The sequence below is a fragment of the Branchiostoma lanceolatum genome, chromosome 12 (genome assembly GCF_035083965.1).
Source record: "Branchiostoma lanceolatum isolate klBraLanc5 chromosome 12, klBraLanc5.hap2, whole genome shotgun sequence".
Taxonomy (NCBI): domain Eukaryota; kingdom Metazoa; phylum Chordata; class Leptocardii; order Amphioxiformes; family Branchiostomatidae; genus Branchiostoma; species Branchiostoma lanceolatum.
Genome location: NC_089733.1, coordinates 13,156,157 through 13,175,838, shown reverse-complemented (window position 1 = coordinate 13,175,838; position 19,682 = coordinate 13,156,157). Strand labels below are relative to the sequence as shown.

General features: G+C 40.1%; 2 protein-coding genes across 7 annotated transcripts in view; both read left to right on the top strand.

Annotated features, from left to right (window-relative positions):
• The window catches only part of LOC136446035 (acid-sensing ion channel 2-like), a 70,840-nt gene extending 68,625 nt beyond the window's left edge, over positions 1–2,215 (top strand). For all 4 annotated transcript variants that reach the window (XM_066444309.1, XM_066444308.1, XM_066444305.1 and 1 more), the window contains one exon: positions 501–2,215. In XM_066444309.1, coding sequence (XP_066300406.1) covers positions 501–721 — 221 coding nt within the window. In that variant the 3' untranslated portion in view covers positions 722–2,215. The remainder of the gene's footprint in view (positions 1–500) is intronic.
• A 4,883-nt stretch (positions 2,216–7,098) lies between these two features.
• LOC136446501 (acid-sensing ion channel 2-like) overlaps positions 7,099–19,682 on the top strand; it is a 28,170-nt gene continuing 15,586 nt past the window's right edge. For 2 of the 3 annotated variants that reach the window (XM_066444889.1, XM_066444891.1), the window contains exons 1-2: positions 15,920–16,031; positions 17,201–17,816. In XM_066444889.1, coding sequence (XP_066300986.1) covers positions 17,372–17,816 — 445 coding nt within the window. In that variant the 5' untranslated portion in view covers positions 15,920–16,031; positions 17,201–17,371. Of the gene's footprint in view, positions 7,316–15,919; positions 16,032–17,200; positions 17,817–19,682 lie in introns of those variants that run through there. The other variant, XM_066444890.1, reaches the window with a different exon arrangement.

The following is a 19,682-nucleotide window of genomic DNA, read 5'->3' as shown; positions in this document are numbered from 1 at the left end:
CCTACTCTGCTGTGATAAATATACCCCAAAGTTAGTTCTCACATAGCTCAGAGCTCTTCAACCGTTTGCAACCCGCGCCGTGCTGACGGCTACTGAACTGAATGATTTAATTTGGTGACGTCTAAGAATGAAAAATGTCGAAAGAAAAGCCCTATTCAGAAAAATATTAGAACTGATGAGAACATGTAGCTGACTGGCGTCACCAAATTCAATCAGGCAGTCGAGTAGCTGCCAGTATTGTTTTGTCCTGTACTACATAGTTCATTGTAGAATACTTGTTTCCAGAATCACTGTATAAGCTGCAATACGTTATACAATTATTTGGCAACAATGATGCAGTATAGATACACAAAATGCACTGTAGGAATCAATATGAAGGAAACTTAGAATTAAGCTGATTACAGTTCATTTCTGTCAGCAATAGTCTTATGCAAATGCAATGCAAATATATTGCTATGGTTGTTGCTTTAAGAGAATTAAATAGTCTTCCTCCTCTCCAGGTGATCTGGGAGGACAGATGGGACTCTTCCTGGGCGCCAGTTTTCTGTCACTGGTGGAGATATTCGAATACCTGATGGACGAGCTTTATGGGAAAGTGCTCAGGAGATGCTGCCGATGCAAGGCAGCGTCAGGGGCGACCAACGCTTCCCATTGTGCTGACGTCGTGAATTTGAACATCAACGGCAGTGCCACACAGCTTCCTCAGACCAGCCGCGCATGACTAGGACGGGAGGACGGCGCGTCCTGCCTGGTCTCCTCGCAATGCACGTGCGCAGAACGGACATTCGGCTGTCTGTGCACGCAGGCGGACTGTGACTGCTTGTGTGGGAGACCCAGCGTGACGCTGGAGGTTGATGCGTAGTCAACGATGCATCACCTCCTAGCCGAAAAAAAGCTAGAAAACCTTGTGTTGTCGAAGGCCAATCTGTGTTGAAAAGAAATATCAATTCCGGGACTCAACTTGATTTGTACTTGATGCAAAGAAGACATTGTACATACTTTTCATGTTACATTTGAACCAAATGTACAAGATCAGACTCCAATTGTATTATAGCTATAGCTATTCTAATGTACGAATTTGTCCATGTGTACAGCACGAGGTATCGCCCGATGTTTTCTGTACATGTATCTTCTGGAGACATTCAAACAATTTGGTTTGAATCTTCTCTTGCTGTGACAGAAAGCCCCACGTTCGAGGGAGAAGTTTGGTCGCATCTTGCCGCCATTTTGGAGAGACGATGGTCACGTGAATCTTCTTGTAAAGTCTCCCATCACCCACTGCGCTCCTCTATGTAACACCTGCTCGAAACCGTGAGAAGTAACGAAGACTAAGACCTTTCGGCGTGCGGGTTTTCCTATCACAGAATCCCTAGGTTTTTCTCTTCTTTTGTTCTTTAAATGTTGTAACGTACCTTGTAAAAACAAAGATATTTAGAGACAGCAAAAGAGGACAATCGAATAACAGTTCCTATAAGTTGTGCACAGCGGTCTGTGACTGGCAAAAGGCGCATTCTTACTGGTCGGAGAAAGAGTGTACCACATGCCGGGTCAGATATCGTGTAGCACTGTCTGGGCGAAGCACCAGAAAGCGAAATATTGCCATCGGACACGCGTTAGAGTAAGATAAATGAACCTCACGTTGTTAATACTTAGATACTGACAGTTGATGTGCTCCATTTTGTTAGAAACCACCAAGTTAGGCATGATTACAGTGTTCTATGTATGTAATTGCTACCATGTCGCAACTACGTGTGGCCGTTTTTGTAAATTACCGTAGGGAATTTGATACCGCGAGACTCTACGAGGTTCTATATTGGGGGCCCTTGCTGACAGTTAGTTGACTTATCAAAGTGTCATAAAAACATAGCCAAGTCACAAGCTTTTGAATTAGAATATTAACTTCTTAGAAAGATAACTGCCCCCACATTGTGCAACGACGTTTACGCGACTTGTATTATGTTGTACTGGATTCTTTTCACGCAAATACAGCTTATTACCATCCATATATCTAGCTATGTATGATTGAATTGTATTGTATACCAGTTTGAAACAACACAAATCTTGTACAAAACCATTGGCTGGAGCAGAAAAGTCACTTCGTCATGTCTGCAACCCTTTGCATGAAGATATCGTTGGGTCATTATAAGGTTATCTCTGCACTGTAAAGCAATGAATTCAGTCGCTTGATGAAGAATTAAACTTTGTTTTCATTGCATATGTCAACGTCATCTTTCCTTCTTACATACAATCGTATATAATCGTAAACCATCATTGTGAATATTGTGACGATTAGATGTTTCAGTAGATTTGAATGACTAGTCGTGGAAGGACTTTTGAATGTGAACGTTTGGATGCTGTTTGACACTTTTAGATAAATTCGATTTGATACAAGGGCAATATCTAATACAAGATTTTATTTAAACTTTATTCAGATAAACAAAAGATACAAAACAGAAACGTGAAACAAGAAAATACAGGTGTACATACACTTACAAATACATGACTTGTGGCAACAATCAATTGATCTTACAAAACATGTTAAAATACAAAAATTTGTAAAGAAATTTTATATGTAACAATACAAATGAATTGATGGAAGTAACCCCAGTTACTATTGTGCCCTGGCATTATTTTCTACAACATTATTTATAAGAAATTTGCATTAGAAATAATGACCTAACATGCAGATCAATCTCACTATATAACATCTATCAGGGCATATGTACTTCGTTAACACGCCTAGCTTAATTCTGGTGGTCTTACACAGTCCATACCGTCTATTGTGGCAAAGCGAAACACCAAGTGATATCAGACGACCCATGCTCATTGCATCACCCATAGCACAGGACCACTTCCATCATTCTGGAAAATGTAAACCTCTTCTGTCCTCTTGAACGAGGATATCCTGAATATCCAATCCTTGTGAACAAAAGAAGTGATGATACCGTCATTTCACGGCTGCCCTAAGGTTAAGTGGGACGCGATTGGTCAATCAGTAGGTCATGACCTTTTTAGAACTAGGTCAGATGAAATGAGTATCTTCCTGACATGATTAGTGTGAGATGAACACCCACTTGTGTTCAGCCCCCCCCTCCCCCAAAATAAGCTTTTCTTGGTTTGGCCGTGCACGCACACGCTACTGATACATGTACAGTCTGCGAACTATGAGGCAATTATATATTTTATTACACGTGAATGACCCAAGTGTCATTGACGGAATGAAACAATTCGCCGATACCATCGTTTTACTACCATGATGGTGCCAAGAATGAAAGGGTTCAGGCGAGGTGAGGGGTAGAGGCCAAGTTATTGGAACTGCTGCAGATTACCTGCAGGCGAGGCGGACGACGTTGGAGATTCTGCAAGGCAAAGATCGAATTTTAAACGGGTTTTATGTTTTATGTGTCAGATGTTTATAAATTAGAATATATCATACCGAAAGGGGCAGGTGGGTTGTTGAGAATTGAGGCAAAATTGCCGATAGAATAGCTGAAAAAAGACTCAACAATTCATAGCAGTTATGCTTGTTTCATTTCTCTATCTTCATATCTATTTATCAATCACATGTGTTTTTCTATGTGTTTTATCTTATTGTTTTGTAGTTCAACATTAGTACATGTACATTACATTTGGATTGGATCTTGTCTGTCATTCATTTATTTCCAGAGCTGCCATGTCACCAGTGATCCAATCTCGATGCAATCAAGGCAACATGACATCACGTTTTAGCATGTTGTTTCTACGCTTTACACGCCTGTCATTGGCAGCATTTGTTTTACAGTACGTCAAGGAGATTTAGCTATTGGAAACTCCTTATATGAAGAACGTCAATCATTTTCCTACCGTTTACTGTTTTATTGTATAGGACATAGGACCCATACAGAACCTACGTTGAAATCTAATATTGGGCAATATGCCAATTGCTCAGTTCATATTTTTCATAAAAAGGGTAGAAATTGATATCTGGAACTGATGGTGTCGACTTTGCATATTGCACAAGGCAGGTACGTAGGAGCAAAAACGCGGTGTATTAGAAATCCCCATGCAGGACAGCACAATGCAATGTAGCTAATAGCTTATACAGCAGGTCGTATGTTTTTAAGTACTGATACGAGGTTTCCATGATGGAAGATACAAAAAAGTCCAAGCAGACATATTCTCAAGTGTTGTTACACATGGCATTTACTATGATATTCATTGTCAAACAGAAGAATAATGTATTTATGAAAACAGTGTTTGTTTCTCTTTGTTGATAATCTTTATGTGTCCACTAAACAACAATGCGTGGCCTGTGAGTACTAACCATAGCTCCATAATGATCAGAAATGTAAACAGTGGGTACTTATCCGCGGAGTGTTTGAATTTCTGGTCAGCTTAGCTGGTGAGCAAATTCTGCAGTTACCATTTCCTTCATTCAAAAACGGTCTATCCGATCATGATCAAAAGGTGACCAGTCGAATTTTGTAAATCAATTATGGACTAGAATGCGACCATTCCCTCTCGGTTTGATTCTCCTGAAATTCAAGACACGCTGCCTTACTCATTACTACATTGCTTAGTAGGAAACTACGTTACTGTGAAACTCTATTACATTCATCCGAAGCAACAGTGCACATATACATGCAAACTTATTGGTAGAGGTGACATTGAAACGCCCTTGTATATGTGATTGCTATTGAGCCAGAGTGACCTTAGCATCTAAGTAGATTACACTGAGACATTACACCCTTGACGTCAATTACTTGACATGCTGTCATGACACGTGTACTGTGATTGGTTGATAATGCCCTTACTGTAGAATCTATAGCCAATCGATGGCAAGGAAAGGTCAGGCAGTAGCTGATTAAAAGAGGAACCAATTTTGCCTCGTCAAGGATGGAAATTGCCCTCTCGTTATCAGGAAAATGCCAAGGTTGTGAGGGCAGTGGATTATTGGTGACATTAGTGGGTACAGTCATAACCAAATACATAATGGACAGACACGTAATCAATACGGACCAGTTCTTCCAACATTATTGAATGAATGAAGACCTTTGCACACATAAACAATTTCTACATCTCGTCGTTCGCACAAGACAAACTATGATTTTGGTTAAGCCTGTCTGATTTAGATATGTTTGACGTGACGTCTACGAAGAGGCCTTAATAGGGAAGGGATATTGCCAGGTACTTATTTCTTTACCCTCCTACATGTATAAAATATGTGTTCACCACAAAATTAAAAGTGCAAAATCCCAACAATTCACCTACAGTATATATAAATAATAAAAATTCATCAATCCCTTCTTGAGTTATGTTGTTGATTTGAAAGCTTAAGTTTTCAAAGGAACACACCTGGAGCTTTAAATAAAGCTGATAGGGGGTCCAAATCAACATCATTATTCACAAGAACAACACCTCCAAAACAATGATATCATAACAATCCAGTCACCCTCTTTAGTTACAATATTTAAAGACAAACGCACGATGCCAAAACTTTACCTTATTGAAGACTTGAATTAGAGATTCCGTAAGTTACAAATACTGCGTTGCCCAAGTTCTGTCAAGACTTGATCAGCGTTTTGAGGTATGAACGAAACACTGGCAACTGAATACAATGTCAACAATTGGGAGGAGAAAACAACGAAGGGACAGAAGGAAGTCTACAGTGTCGGTAGGTATCCAGGACTTTGAATTTTGTCGATGTGCATTGTATCATCCCTGTCGATGTGCATTGTCTCATAGTTTACATGAACGTGCAAAACAAATGAACAAGACAATAACCCGTTTCACAGTTCCAAGCGCACTCTTGATACAAGGTCAAACTTAAAGGTCCGGCATTTTAAAACAATTCTTTTATAGACACGCTTGCAACCTTCCCACGTTTACTTCTGATGTGTCTTAATCTCTGACCTTACTCACAATCCACCGTGGTGTTGGAACCATGCAATGGCTTAGCATGATGAACAGAGAGCAGCATTCATGGTGACAGAAAATGACGTCAACTGATAGGGTAGTACCAAAATGTTTCGGGAGGGGGAGTGATTGATGACAAGTTGTGAAAACCAGATTTACCTACCTCCAGATTTACCTAACTTTGCATATATGGTGCGAAATAATTGTAGACATAAAGGGCAATACATGAAGTGAGGCAATGTGGTAAATTATAGATGTACGCAAGAATGGTGATAGCTACCTACACACAAGTTCTTTAGTCACAATCACGAATTGATATTTAACAAGAGCCGACGTTTCGATGACCATCTGTCATCATCTTCTTTGGGACAATTCTGACTGGGACCGCATTGTTAGTAGAGACACCTAGCTTCAGTGCATAGTGAACCAGTCAAAACTGCCCTGAAGAAAATGACCGATGGTCATCAAAACATCGGCTCTTAGATATGTGGCTGTGAATAAAGACGGCTGCTATTCTGCCTTCGAGATACTTTCAGAAGATCTATGAGCTACCGTGGATCCATTGCCTGGAATAGTCTACCACCTGAAAGACACACATAGCCCCAACTTTTACAACAACGGAAATGACCAGAACGATCCTATAAGTTTGTAGGCAGTGTCCGCTGATTTTTTTTCGGGGAAGCAATCCTGCAATGGCAGAATGTTGTCCTCCCTGATTACTGCCTAGTTTAATTCTCCCTAAGTAAGATTATAAAACGTACCAGGCACCGGACGTTTTCTGCTAGCCAATATGGTACCAACCAATGCAGTACCACTTATATCTTGTCACTTTAAACGGATAAACCACTAGACACTTGAGAAACATTGAAGGAAACGTATCTGACATGGCATGTCTCTAGGCGATTTAGCTCAAACCGCGCAAGAGCTGCAAATGCACCGATTGCCACCTCTGGCCTAAATATGTCATTTACGACAGTCACAGTACCGTGTTATGACGGTGTTCAGACGAAAATAAAACAAAACTCAACGATTGAATATCGGCAACAGAGATAGCTGACGGCCATTTTGGCACCGCGCAGGGCAACCGTGACTGCCCTCAAGATCTCGGAAGATCTCCCTATATTTAATAAACTGCTTCACTGCGCCTGCGCCCGGTAAATATCGCGACTTCGGACTATTTACCGGGCGCAGTTAACTACAAGCGTGTTATTGATACCAAGAGAAGGAGGCGGTCGTGTGGCCTGCATTGCAAGCAGGGCTATTGATGGCAGACTGGTGACGGGATGCCGTCATGAATGGGCGATTGGAGGCCTCCTCGGCTCAAAAACGTGCCAAGAAAAACAGCCGATAACGCCCATGAAGACAACACTGGCATGGGCATCTTCGTCCTGAAGCGTGCTTCACCCGACTCAACACACAGGTTGTAGATTTTCTGATCAACTCTAGTCGATAGTTGTGTCCTGGCATGCTTTCATCCGGTCTGATAGTGTTTTGTGGACAGTGATAATATCACGGCATATGAAACCTGACCAAAATGGCACCCAGCAGTCAATCACTTATGTGTAAAAGTGGCTAACTGTAGTACGTAACGATTTCCACCGGGTGCCTTTGAGCTAGCCTCTCGGCAACCATTATATGCCGGCTTTGAACGGACAGATTAGCAAATGGGCCACGTGTTCCTTTGCTTGTTGATTCTGTGGAGATATGTTTTTCATTTCCCCATGCCGAATTCCACCAGGGAGAATAAACCGAGGCTCATAAAACGAACGTGAGGACTGACAAATCGGTCTCCACAAGCTAATTTGATGGGAACCTATATCTCCATTTCATTTATAGTATTTTGTGCAGCACGCATAAACTGAAACTGGTAGATATTTTACAAGTTATATCAAAGGCCGGCAGCTTTTCACTCGTCTTCCTTCTCTGTCGACAACAGGTTTTCCTTCAAGATCAGTATACAGATTACTATTCACTCTCTAGAAATCGGAAGCCATTAAACACAAGGTTCTGCCGTTTTATGGAGGCTCTTTACATTATTACGAAAAGATGTAGCCAGTGGTCCCTGCTGTTTATCTAGATGTTCATTTCAGTGGTTTTTACGCCTGCAGGATTGTTATTGCTTCTGTTTCCTGTCATCCATATCTTTCCAGTGTTAATGCCGACGTGCAGTAAATGCGACAGTAGTAACAAAGTGAGTGACTGAGTAGTGGCAAACGCTCCCGGCGGCCTTTCATTTGCACTCGACAACTAGTTGCATCCTACCTCATTAGGACTCTACAACAAAATGCATTTTACTTTTCTTTAAAAAGATAGAAAAAGTATTTAAGTAATGTATCAAACAGAAACACTACTGCCAAAGATCGAAAGCAATTATACGTTAGATTCAGATGATTGATAAACCCAAAATACACTTTATTTCATAAACTAATTGACTCGATGACAGTTGATGTTACATCAGATGTCCTTATAAGTGAAGTGTGTATCATATTTCGTATTTGTAAAATGTTCAGAGGTGAATAATGTTGTCAAAATATCTACTTAGAACAGGAAACATCACCGGCGCTTATAATTACTATCACTACCACCGTATGGTATTGACGATGCACCAACAGACATTTTGCTGAATTCCATTGAGCCCTAGGAGGTAGTTACTTTTCTACAAAAACAATATGTGTTTTACGTTAACCTAGAACGATTGAGAGATCTACATATGTTTTGACTGTAGGTGTATGTGTAGTGTTAGTGACAAATGACGTTGGATGGCGCCATTGCATACAGAAGTTAAAACTTGGCGAAATTCCGCAGATAATGTACACGTATAGAGAAGCAGAGAATGATGGCTGATCTGATGTTTTGCTCTGGTTATAAACATAGGTGATCAAAGAATACAAATGAGAAACAAATCATGACTGCGTATGCGTATCACAAGAAGGTAACATCCCTGTGTTTATGCAAGAGCACACCCCGCCACAATGTCTACCCCCGACTCAGCTTCTGTAAGGTGCTCCGTCGACCATGTAATATTGATGGTCACCTTCGATCCAATCAAGGTCCGGGCCAATATTGGGGATTGTTGTGGAAACCAATCTATTCCAAGCTACGTTATAGGGTTTAATTCATCCCCAATGCATGTGCCGTAATGGAAAAGAGCAATAAAACCGGAGACGACACAGGTACCCTTTGACGACTCCAAGATTCAAATTGCTGCAGGTTGCTAACAGTTGGTCAGTAATTTAGATTGTTAATATCTGTGTTCATACATGTCTCTCAAGAATGTCTGAATCCCCCCCCCCCCATCACAAGGGTTCCTAGCAATGTTCTCTTGTACACGTGCATATCCTTCATGTGTCAACATGTATTCTGGTCATGCCTGGTGTTGTCAGTATGCAACGCTTTGTTTTCTCTCAACGGCGTTCATATTAGTATAGGATAATATAATGCTTCCTATTAAGAGACTGACATGTTAAGGGATTGGGCAATAAAAGTAGGCCATACTCATTTTTCATTCTATACCTTGAAGTCATTATTCCACGGTTGGTGGAATTTATCATCGTCGGTGATTTATGTTTCTCTCTAAACACACTTTTCTCTTTAAGCCAAATGGTTCCCGGTCGGGTGGATCCATTTAACACTAAATTATGTTTTTGTATCATTAACCAACCCGCGTGGCATTGCCTTTGAACCCATGTCATTGTCACATTAAAAAAATATATATATACCTATAATTCTAGAAGAAAAACTAATTTTGCAAATGAATCGTGTTTTTACATTATTTAAGTTGCCTTTGAATAGCCTTTGCATTGCCTACATCCGTATCAGTATGCATCAAAGCAATAACTACAATTCGTTCAAGCAGTTATAAATTCATATCATTTTACGTTTAAGTGAATAATTATGATACTCTCGTGTTGCTGGTTTTGCCTTGGTTGTTAAGATAGACACTTGCACTGTTTAAATGGGGGGAAGAAGAATTTTTAGTTAAAAAACACTAAAAATGTCAATTTTTGTTATATGATGTCTTTTTCAAGTAGAAGTTGAACTACGTTTAAGTGATTAATTTTGATACTTTCGTGTAGCTGGATTTGCCTTGATTGTTGAGATAGACACTTGCACTATTCTTATCGGGGGAAGAAGAATTTTCAGTTTTAAAAAACTGCTGAAAACGTTAATTTTTATGATATGATTTTTACGTAGAAGTTGAACTTTAAGAAAACTTCGTCCTCGCCTCATACATTTATTCAGGTCCAGTCTACCTTGTGGCAACAGTTGAGATAAACGTTTCCAGGGTGGCAGTGAGCGATTGTTAGTCTGAATTGGGAACCTGGATGTTCGCATGACCCTCCCTCTCTGTCAAAGTGAGATCATTTCTGCCCACTGCACTGATTGATTGGCTTCTCCCCCGACCCAAGGGTTTTAGCCCTTTCCGACATTATCTTCACCCGCAGCGGACTCGTTTCAATAAGGGCTTGACGAGGTTATAATGAGCTGTTACGCGCTAGTCAATAAATGGTTTATGCCCAATCTCCGTCTTTTATCTATCTTGCGAACTCTGTCATCGCGTGGATTCCAGGAAGGTGCCGCCGTCTTTCAGTTAACACCGGAGACCGATTGCTATCAGTGTAGCGTAATCTCCTGAGAGAGAGAGAGCGTTTCTCACACCTTTTCAGACACGAATTACTTATGGGAGTTTGTAGAGTTCCGTTCTTCAATAGAAGCGCTCAGCTGGCAATGGGAAGGCTTATCGACCGAAGGAACCGACGTAATAGCAATGTGGTACTAATCCATCATTACCTGACTTCATGTTAGGGCGCAGACAATTTCACGGTAGGGAGGAGCATTACGTATCAACATTTGCTCCAGGGGTCTGCATCCTCTCATGCTAGGCCCGTAGCTTGAAACTGTTAAGCATCGGCCCTGGCGTTCTTTTCTTCTCTCTTAGTTAGCACTGGCTAGCCGTTATCCAATCAGATCCACCTCCTGTTGTTGAAGGCATAGCTACCAGCCAATCATATAGCCTCTTCACCGTAGACGGCGACGTGATTTGCTTGTAGTTTTCCCTCCAACAACAGGAGGGACGGTATCTGATTGGCTGACGACAGGCCATGACTAACGATGCATATGGAGAAGGACGGATCGAAGGCCGTTACGCCAGGGTCGTTGTTTGACACGAGTGAAGGACCTGGCACGAGAGGAAGAGGGTCTAAGGCAAGTTAGATACGTTATTGTAGGAAACTGCATTAAAATGATGAGCATCGTGGGTCTCAATAAGTCGTTGGTAAAGAGTAGAACCTATTGGAACACATTTTGGCATATTCTAGCCTCTTGACAATAACATTGTAAACCTAGGGTAAAAAATATCGTATATATGATTTATAAGTGATCAAAATGGTACTTCTATTTGAAAGTCCTCTTTATGATAGAATGCCGTTTGAATGGAGCTAATTTTTTTGGTCTACGCTATTGTGCTACCGCATGCCTAATATGAATATAACGATGACTGCACACAAAGTTGCATGTTCCGTTCGTCGATACTACGTATAGGCCTGTCCTTGACCCCCAGTCATACACGTTGCATTTGTGGTGTCATAAAAGCTATTTATATTCATATATTGGAGTTGAACGTCTCGAGCTCAGGTGCGATGTATTTATAAAGGTCCGCAGAGGCAAATTAGATACGGGCATAAATGCCTTATACGGCATCAAATTGTCGTTCTTTTCGCCCTCAAACCATTCAATTAACACATTTCAGTATAGAGTCACTTTATATCTTATGTATAAGCAGAAGGACAAACCTTCCCTTACAAAACCTATCTGTTTCTACATTTCCTATCATAACAAAGAAGCGAGAAGAAGCCGAATCTAAACAGCAATTCCTGAGTACAAGATGCAACCTCCTTGCTCCACTGTATCATGCATATAATTCATATCTGTTCATAATCTCTTCGTTATGTTTGTGACCTGTACTAAGCTCAATGAGATAAATATGTCCAAAAGATATCTTTATTAATTGTGATTTGTTATTGGCAGCTACGAAGTACTTAAATCTTTGGCAGGTACTGTAAAGTTACTCTGTTTTGTTTTAGTTTGTGCTTTTTTAGTATGCGTGCACAATACATGTACATATTATAATTAGAAACACTTTATAACTAGTCATGATATGCGGACAATATTGCTATATTCCCAGTTCTATATATTAAAGAAGTTGCGATAAACTGTTGCTTGTTGCTTTGTGTGTAGAGAGTGCATCGGTAAGAAAATAGAAAATACCTTCTTCGTTACTTTTGATCAACATATCTAAGAAAACAATATGATATATAACAACAGTATGTCTAAACCATATCTAAAATATGACTTTGTAAAAACAAACAAAAATTGCATGATATTCATGCATAAAACATGGAAATATATATTAATGGAGTACTTTGGAAATCTATTTCAACAGAATTAAGTAGCCGTGACATTCTGGAGAGATTTGATAAACTGGGCTCCCTCGACACCTTTGTGCATATTGTCTGCTGTCATCAATGGGCAACATGAATTGCATGATAACACGAATTAATGATAAATAAGCACTGTAAGAATGGCGTGGATTTTCTTCATAGACATGTTGTGAGAGAGGGAGAGAGAGAGAGAGAGAGAGAGAGAGAGAGAGAGAGAGAGAGAGAGAGAGAGAGAGATGAGCAATGTATGCTCTTCATGTCAAACTAGCCAATGTATGCCATTGCCCTCCTTTTATTTCTGAATTTATTTATTTATTTTCGCAAGGCGTTGAAATGATACAAAAATAAGAAAACCCGATAACAATATACCAATTCATTACAATCGAATAAATACAATTATGATCACAACACTGATAAAAGCAATAGATGAATAACCTGGATAATGAACAGAATAGTCAAAAGTAATTAAGTACATAGTGATATATCAAACAATCAAGAAAGTAATGAATAAGCAAAAAAGAGCAGTAGAATACTTTAAAAACGATTGAAATATATTAAGAGCAAATGGAATTATCAGCAATTAAATGTAATGATTAACAAAGTTTATAGTAAAAGAGGCATAATCAGGATAATTGTGAATAAGTGATACAAGCAAATAGTCAATCTCCAATCAAGCCTGATACCTAAGATCGATCTACTTCGATTAGCTTTCACCAAAAAATGGAGAACTGCTATTGAAGGCTATCATTGCAAACATGATAAATTATCAGTAATTCAATGTAATGATGAACAAAGTTAATAGAATCTCAAAAGTAGAATAAGCATAATCAGGATGAGTGATACGATAAAATAGTCAATCTCAAATCAAGCCTTCTGTCTAGGATTTTTTGTATACATTTCGATTATAAAAAAAAACTACTAGGTGATCATCATTTAGTTTAGCAATAGCCCACAGTTTGTATGTTTTCCTTTTGGTTCTTAGTATTAGAATGTAGCATTTTATAAATTTATGTTTTACTTTATGCTCCTTACAGACCACGTGTGGTTCTCTGTGCATTTAGCCCTTCTGGGCAGGAATATGCAATAAAGACTATTATTATAATTGAGAATTGTTATTGAAGGCTCTCACTGGTGAAGATTCTGTGTGCTAAATGCACATGCGCGAATTTGCTTTAGTTAATCAATAATCTCATGAACCAGAATTCTGTGATATACGTACCTCATCTGCACCTGCAGAATATATCGACTTGTTTGTGTTATTACTGATTAATTTGTATTGCATCGCCATTACATAAGTAAAATCAACGTAATTCGGAGATATACTATTATGTTATTTCTGCAATATCGGTTAATTGAATGAAGATTGAATGTAGAACGAAACAGTGAATACCTTGGAACTTGCTCATTATGAATAAGATGGACATCTTAGGAAAAATATATGTTAACTACATGTTTGTTGGAGTATTGCCTTGACTTAGACCTAAGGACAAGGTTTACCTGAATTCTAACATAGTACTACGTGTTCTCAACCGACTCACTTGCATGTGTATTACTTGAGCATAATAAAAAATATCCCATGGGGGGTAAGGTTTTATCTTAACCGTTTGCATTGCTCGCAACCAATTATTAATGCTCGAACTACAGCAAAATCTGAAGTCCCCACTTATCCTCAAATATATAATGATAATATGGCAGATTTCCAATTCTAGGTTTGTAACCTATGCGGATCGCAAAGTCTTCCAATCAAAAGATTCATTTGTGAGCTGACTCCCCGTCTTGACCTCTTTTGAACCTAACCGCCTTCTGAAAGGTGATCGCAGCTATTGGTTGCCACAGCTGATTCGCCAGACGATTGATGTGTCATTTGTCTGATATTGGACGGATCAAGACTTCATCTCAGGCTGAAACTCACATTCCCTATGGATGCATTCCTAGCAATCAGGAGGGTCACTCGACAACTGGTTCTTATGTGTATATAGTTTATGTCTCATGTAAAGTAAGTAGGCGTTTTCAATGGAAAATATAAGTTTTGTGAAACAAAATACTCGAATGACTTTGCCTATTCCGATACGGTACTGAAACATCTGTTGTCAACATCAAAGATCCGGTAAATGCCATATGAGCATTACGGGTCAACGACATTGATGCAGCTTTTCGCTGCATATTAGCTACATTATGAATTGAGAGTTGCTACTCATTTTCAAAATTAACGAATCAGACAGGTTCTGACTGCCGCGTTGGCGTCCCTATTTGTATTTCTATGGATCGTAGTTCATACGTACCCGGCATTTTTGTGTTGCATTGTCGTTTACCAATAATTCCTCTCGTATACCGTTTGAGACATTTAATAGTGGTTATTTGAGAAGTTTTGGATATCCGAAAAGAATCCAGCTATGACGGTTCATTGATATGCAAATAGGGATACCAACATGGTACCGGACACAACGATGACGTGAAAAGTCCATACATGTCTTCTCTCTATGTTTTTTTTTACCTAAGCTCATATTGCTTTATGGTTTTGCATGGCCAAGCAATTTGAATAAACAGTTATGTTAGAACTTTATTTTTGAGCCGCATTCCCTTCTTGAAGGCATCTACAGTATATAGTCATCTGCATTTTGTGGACAATATTCCAATCAAAGAGTTTAGAAATATTGAATCATTTGCGTAATCTGAAACCTTAGATCTTGGGCAATCCGTGTGCAAGAATGTCCTCAGTGAGTTTAGTATTCTCTTCAGGACTTTGCAATCAACAGCGAATGATCTTTTCTTATTGCTGGCCATGTTTCAGTCCTTCCTATGGAACTTAGATCGCTATGTGTGCTGCTAAAGAGTTTCTACAATGATGGTTAATTTTAGATTTTTCAAATAGCATTTTATGTTTATCTATTTATCTAATACAATGAGGACGACCACTGAAAGATAGTGGATTCCATTTAGCAGTATACGCTAATATGCGCGCTCGCCATGTGGCAACATAACCCGAGCTCTTCCAAATTTAATGTAATCATCTTTCAGTCCTACAGGTGGGCCTATCTCAGAGAGCCACACACACACACACACATTTGTAGTCTTCCAGTACTCGCTGTGGTCTTGCATTTTATTGGAAAACATCATAATGGCGTGATATTCAAGGTGGCATTCCGGACATCAATCCCACTGACACCCAATTGTCAGGGGGGAGACGAAACATTGTTTGCATAGCAATCATCCGAAATTTACCGCTGATAACATTAGAAGGCCTGCCCAGTATCTCTTTATCCATTTAGCAATTAATTCCTTCTTTTAAAAAGATAAACAAATTCTTCTTTCCCTAAAAATCGCTTAAACCTTTAGTTACGACTTTCCTTAATATTTCTTTTATGTTTTCGCTATAAGCTGTTTTTGTGGTAGAAGCTCGGATGTTTGATACATATTAGCACCTTAAAACCATGATGCTCATCAACGATATCGTTACGTTATCTCGCTGGTGTCGATGGCAATTAAGGTAGCAGCTTAAACGTTTCTCAGGGCGGGCCGTTTGACTTAATATATTCACGACGAGTTACGGCAAACGTCATACATCATGAGATGTAAGTCCGATACGTGACTTGCAATTATGGGATGGGTAGTCAGCCCCGATGCATTGAGGGAAGGTATTGATTATTAGACGGGCCTGAGTCCAGGAGAGGCCGTGGCTGGGATGTGGTCGTGTCGGTAGGTACAAACATCTCCTTCTTCTAAACGTTTTCAGCCAAAATCCCCTTCAAATGGGTCTCATACCGAAGAAAATATGCAAGCAGACGGTTAAGTCCGTTGATACGATCTAGGATTCAAAATTTCAGCAGTCAGGCGACATATGAACTTACGCTTAGATAACAATAATATGCTTGGTATTCTGGGTATCAGGTGTTGATATCACGGAGAAGCTGTAATAAGTAGTGCTCGTTTGTCTTGTATTTATCGCCACAGACGATTGTTTTACACGGACGGCTGCGTCACGTGTGCATGTTTGTTACGAAGCAACATGTCTACCTCCTGTTACAGATGCAGACTCCTTGTCCTTACCGTAGCAATATTTGCATCGCTGCGTTTTAAGATTGGGGCCGCGCGACCCGTTATCCTTGGACTAGGCGATTGGCTTGTTCCGCTGATGAGACTGGGGTTGAGTGGGAGATGGTCGGTGCAAATGAACGACACGTAAAACGTCTAGAAAAACGGTCAGTGGTGTATTACAAAAACAGAAATTTGAGCAGGGCTGTCCTAAAAATATATCCAACCTCACAATGTTTATTCTCAATATGCTATTTGAATATATCAGTACCTTTTAGCTCAGGTTAGTTCAGGCACAAGTCTGGTTGTGTTTACTGAAGGAAATGCGTCACATGGCTCTGATCAGGGAATGATTGATGCGCCAGTTTAGCATTCAACCTGTGCAAGAGTGGTTTTATATGGCAACAGATGGTCAGAGACGCACATTATGACACCCAGTATTGCACAGACCATTGGAAAAGTAGAGTAGCGCGTTTTATTGCTTAACGTTTTGCGAATCCTTAAACAAAGACAATGGCCCCACGTCTGATCCTTAATTTTGGGAAGAAAATGTCCACTGGGGAAACCCTTTCATTGTTGCAGTTTCTTACATCATAAAGAGCAATACTTAATCAAACGTAATGAAATAAGCTTCTGCAATTTGTCTAAAATTAATGAGCTGTTATACAAGCATTTACATGAGGAGAGTTTTCTGCCTAGAAATTCAACATGGAGTGCCTTGTTTTTATTGTTCAAGGAATATTGTCTACGTACATCCTCATATTATTTAATTTTCCTCAGATACAACTTTAACATCTTAATGTTGACAGTTACAATGTATTTTCAAACTACAGGTGGAGCTACGCGTGCGCACTGATGTCACCATCTCCTTCCCGGCCCTGACTCGGGCTCGCTCGACGCAGGGGAAGTCATGCTGCCGGGCGAGCCCTCCCCCATCCTCTAGGAGCCAACCGATCCCGACCCGCAGCCGCGTAGAGGTCTCTACCGTGGCCCCATTGGAAGCCATGGAGGTCGATACGACGAAAGACATGGGGAAAGAAGACTCCTTTACCCCGCTTGCCTTAGCCACCACCCCGGACGTACGGGAGGTGAAGCCCGTGCAATGTGTGCCAACATCCACCGTGGGCACGGGCTACACCTCATACCGCAAACCGTCCCGGTTCCGACGGTTTGCCATGGATACAGACATCCATGGCATGAAACACCTCATCAAGCGAGGACCAATCCGGCGTACCGCCTGGGTGCTCATGCTACTCCTCTCTCTCGGCCTCATGTCCTTTGAGTGCATGGAAAGCCTTATCTATTACTTTGAGTACCATCATGTCACCAAAGTAGAGCTACAATACGCGAAGAACATGACCTTCCCGGCGGTAACTATCTGTAACATGAACAAATACCGGAGGTCAGCGCTTAAGATGAGGGATCTGGCGACCGTCGGACCGTATATAGGTAAGGCTTATCCCTCATTTACCCAAAAAGTTGACTTCCCCTCATTGGAGATCTACATTTCATTGGCTGCAAAGTTTTAAAACAACATGGACACAGGAAAATAATGCATTCTCAAACCCTCCAATTGAGAAGCTATTTAACCGTTGCTTAAAGTGATTCACTACAATAGTCGGCTGTTAACACTTAATGTGTGTTAAGTTTACTATTTCACAAAAACGCTGTAGAATAGAAGGTACAATGCCTTCCAAAGTATATCAGATCATTTTTACATCAATGTTCCATGATCCCTATAACTTATAGGCAGTTGATCAAATGGCGAATTATAAGGAATACGTAACTGTGACACCAAAACTTAATTTCTACACCTTCTGAAATATCACCTCAACTTCTGTACTTAAGTTTGTACTGTGAACGGACAATAAGTCATCTCGCAGTTCATAGTGCGCATGTGCAGTTGTGAAGCGGTGTGGTCGAGGGTCAAAGTTTATGGTTTATGGCTCTTCTTTGCAAGCTCCGAGGAAAACTAAATTTTCTGTCTATTTCACAGACAAAAAAACATAACTAGGGTTGCAGCCTACCGTCACGATTCACTTGCAAATTTTCATTGTCTACATGTATTCGTTAAGTTGCCGCGTCATATTTGTTTACTTCTGAGGAGCCTCAGCTTATGACCTTACCAACAGGTCGCGTGGCGTGCACTATGATGAAAAGGCTTGCTTTTTTTTACAATTAATACTCATACTTTTGTATTTTAGCTTGAGTTAACTAGATGTTCATACACATAACGACAGTTGCTTTGGATGTACCATGGTACTTACAAAAGAGCAGCTTGTTTGCTGCATGCATGAAATATCAAGAAAGAAAGAAAAACTACAGCCAATCTAGCGAGAAAAACTAACAAACCGGAAAAAATAAGTCATTGTCAAAGTCACTTAGCCTTCTGTTTTTTGCTTCTGTTTTGTTGTCTACCAGCACGATGTAGTCCTTTTTTGTGTTTGTCGATAACGCTATTTTGCAAGACTCTCACCTCTCATTTAATCGTTAGTTGATGGACTTTCCAAGCATGTAATCATCTTCATGAATAAACGTCAGGTGAAATATCCAGAGGTATTCATCATCGCAGTCCTAGTTGGGAGAAAACACGCTTTTCAATCACAGACAAAGAAAAGAACTGCTGCAAGCTGAAGTTTATCTGACCTGATCAAGATCAGTTCAAAAGAAAAATCGTTACAAAGCATTGCTTTAAACGCCTTTGACTGATATAGCTGGGGCCCATATCAGATTTATCTTTCCAGTCACGAATTCGAAGCACGGGCTTTCGACAGAATTTGTTCTTGACAATTGATAATCCTGTATACAAGCGGCTGCCAAAAAGGTTCATACTTTATTTGATTTGATATTAACCGAAGAGCTTGGGATGGAATGTTTTTGTATCAGTGAAACAAATAGTTACGCATCATTGGAGATTAATACTAGCTCAAGGCTATAACTTGCGTCAAATTTGCTGGAATTGTAACAAATTTGCATCGATTCTTTCAGCTTTTGCTATAGCCGTGATAGGCTTACGAAGGAAATGAGTTTTGTAATCACAATCTACGGACATGTTTTCAACTGAAACGCATATCTTGCAAAGGCCAGTGTTGTGTGCAAGATGTACTTGCTTACCATGAACCACACACACATATATTATACATTGCCAATTTTCCCTTACTTAAAGCTACATCTGAGTGGACCCAACGCTCCTATTCTGGTCCTGTTGTATAGGATTATTAAGTCGATCACAGACGGCCCATGGCTTAACAACACCACGGATCCATGAAATGTGTATTGATCCGACTTGAGTTTGAAAAACGCCATGGACAAAAC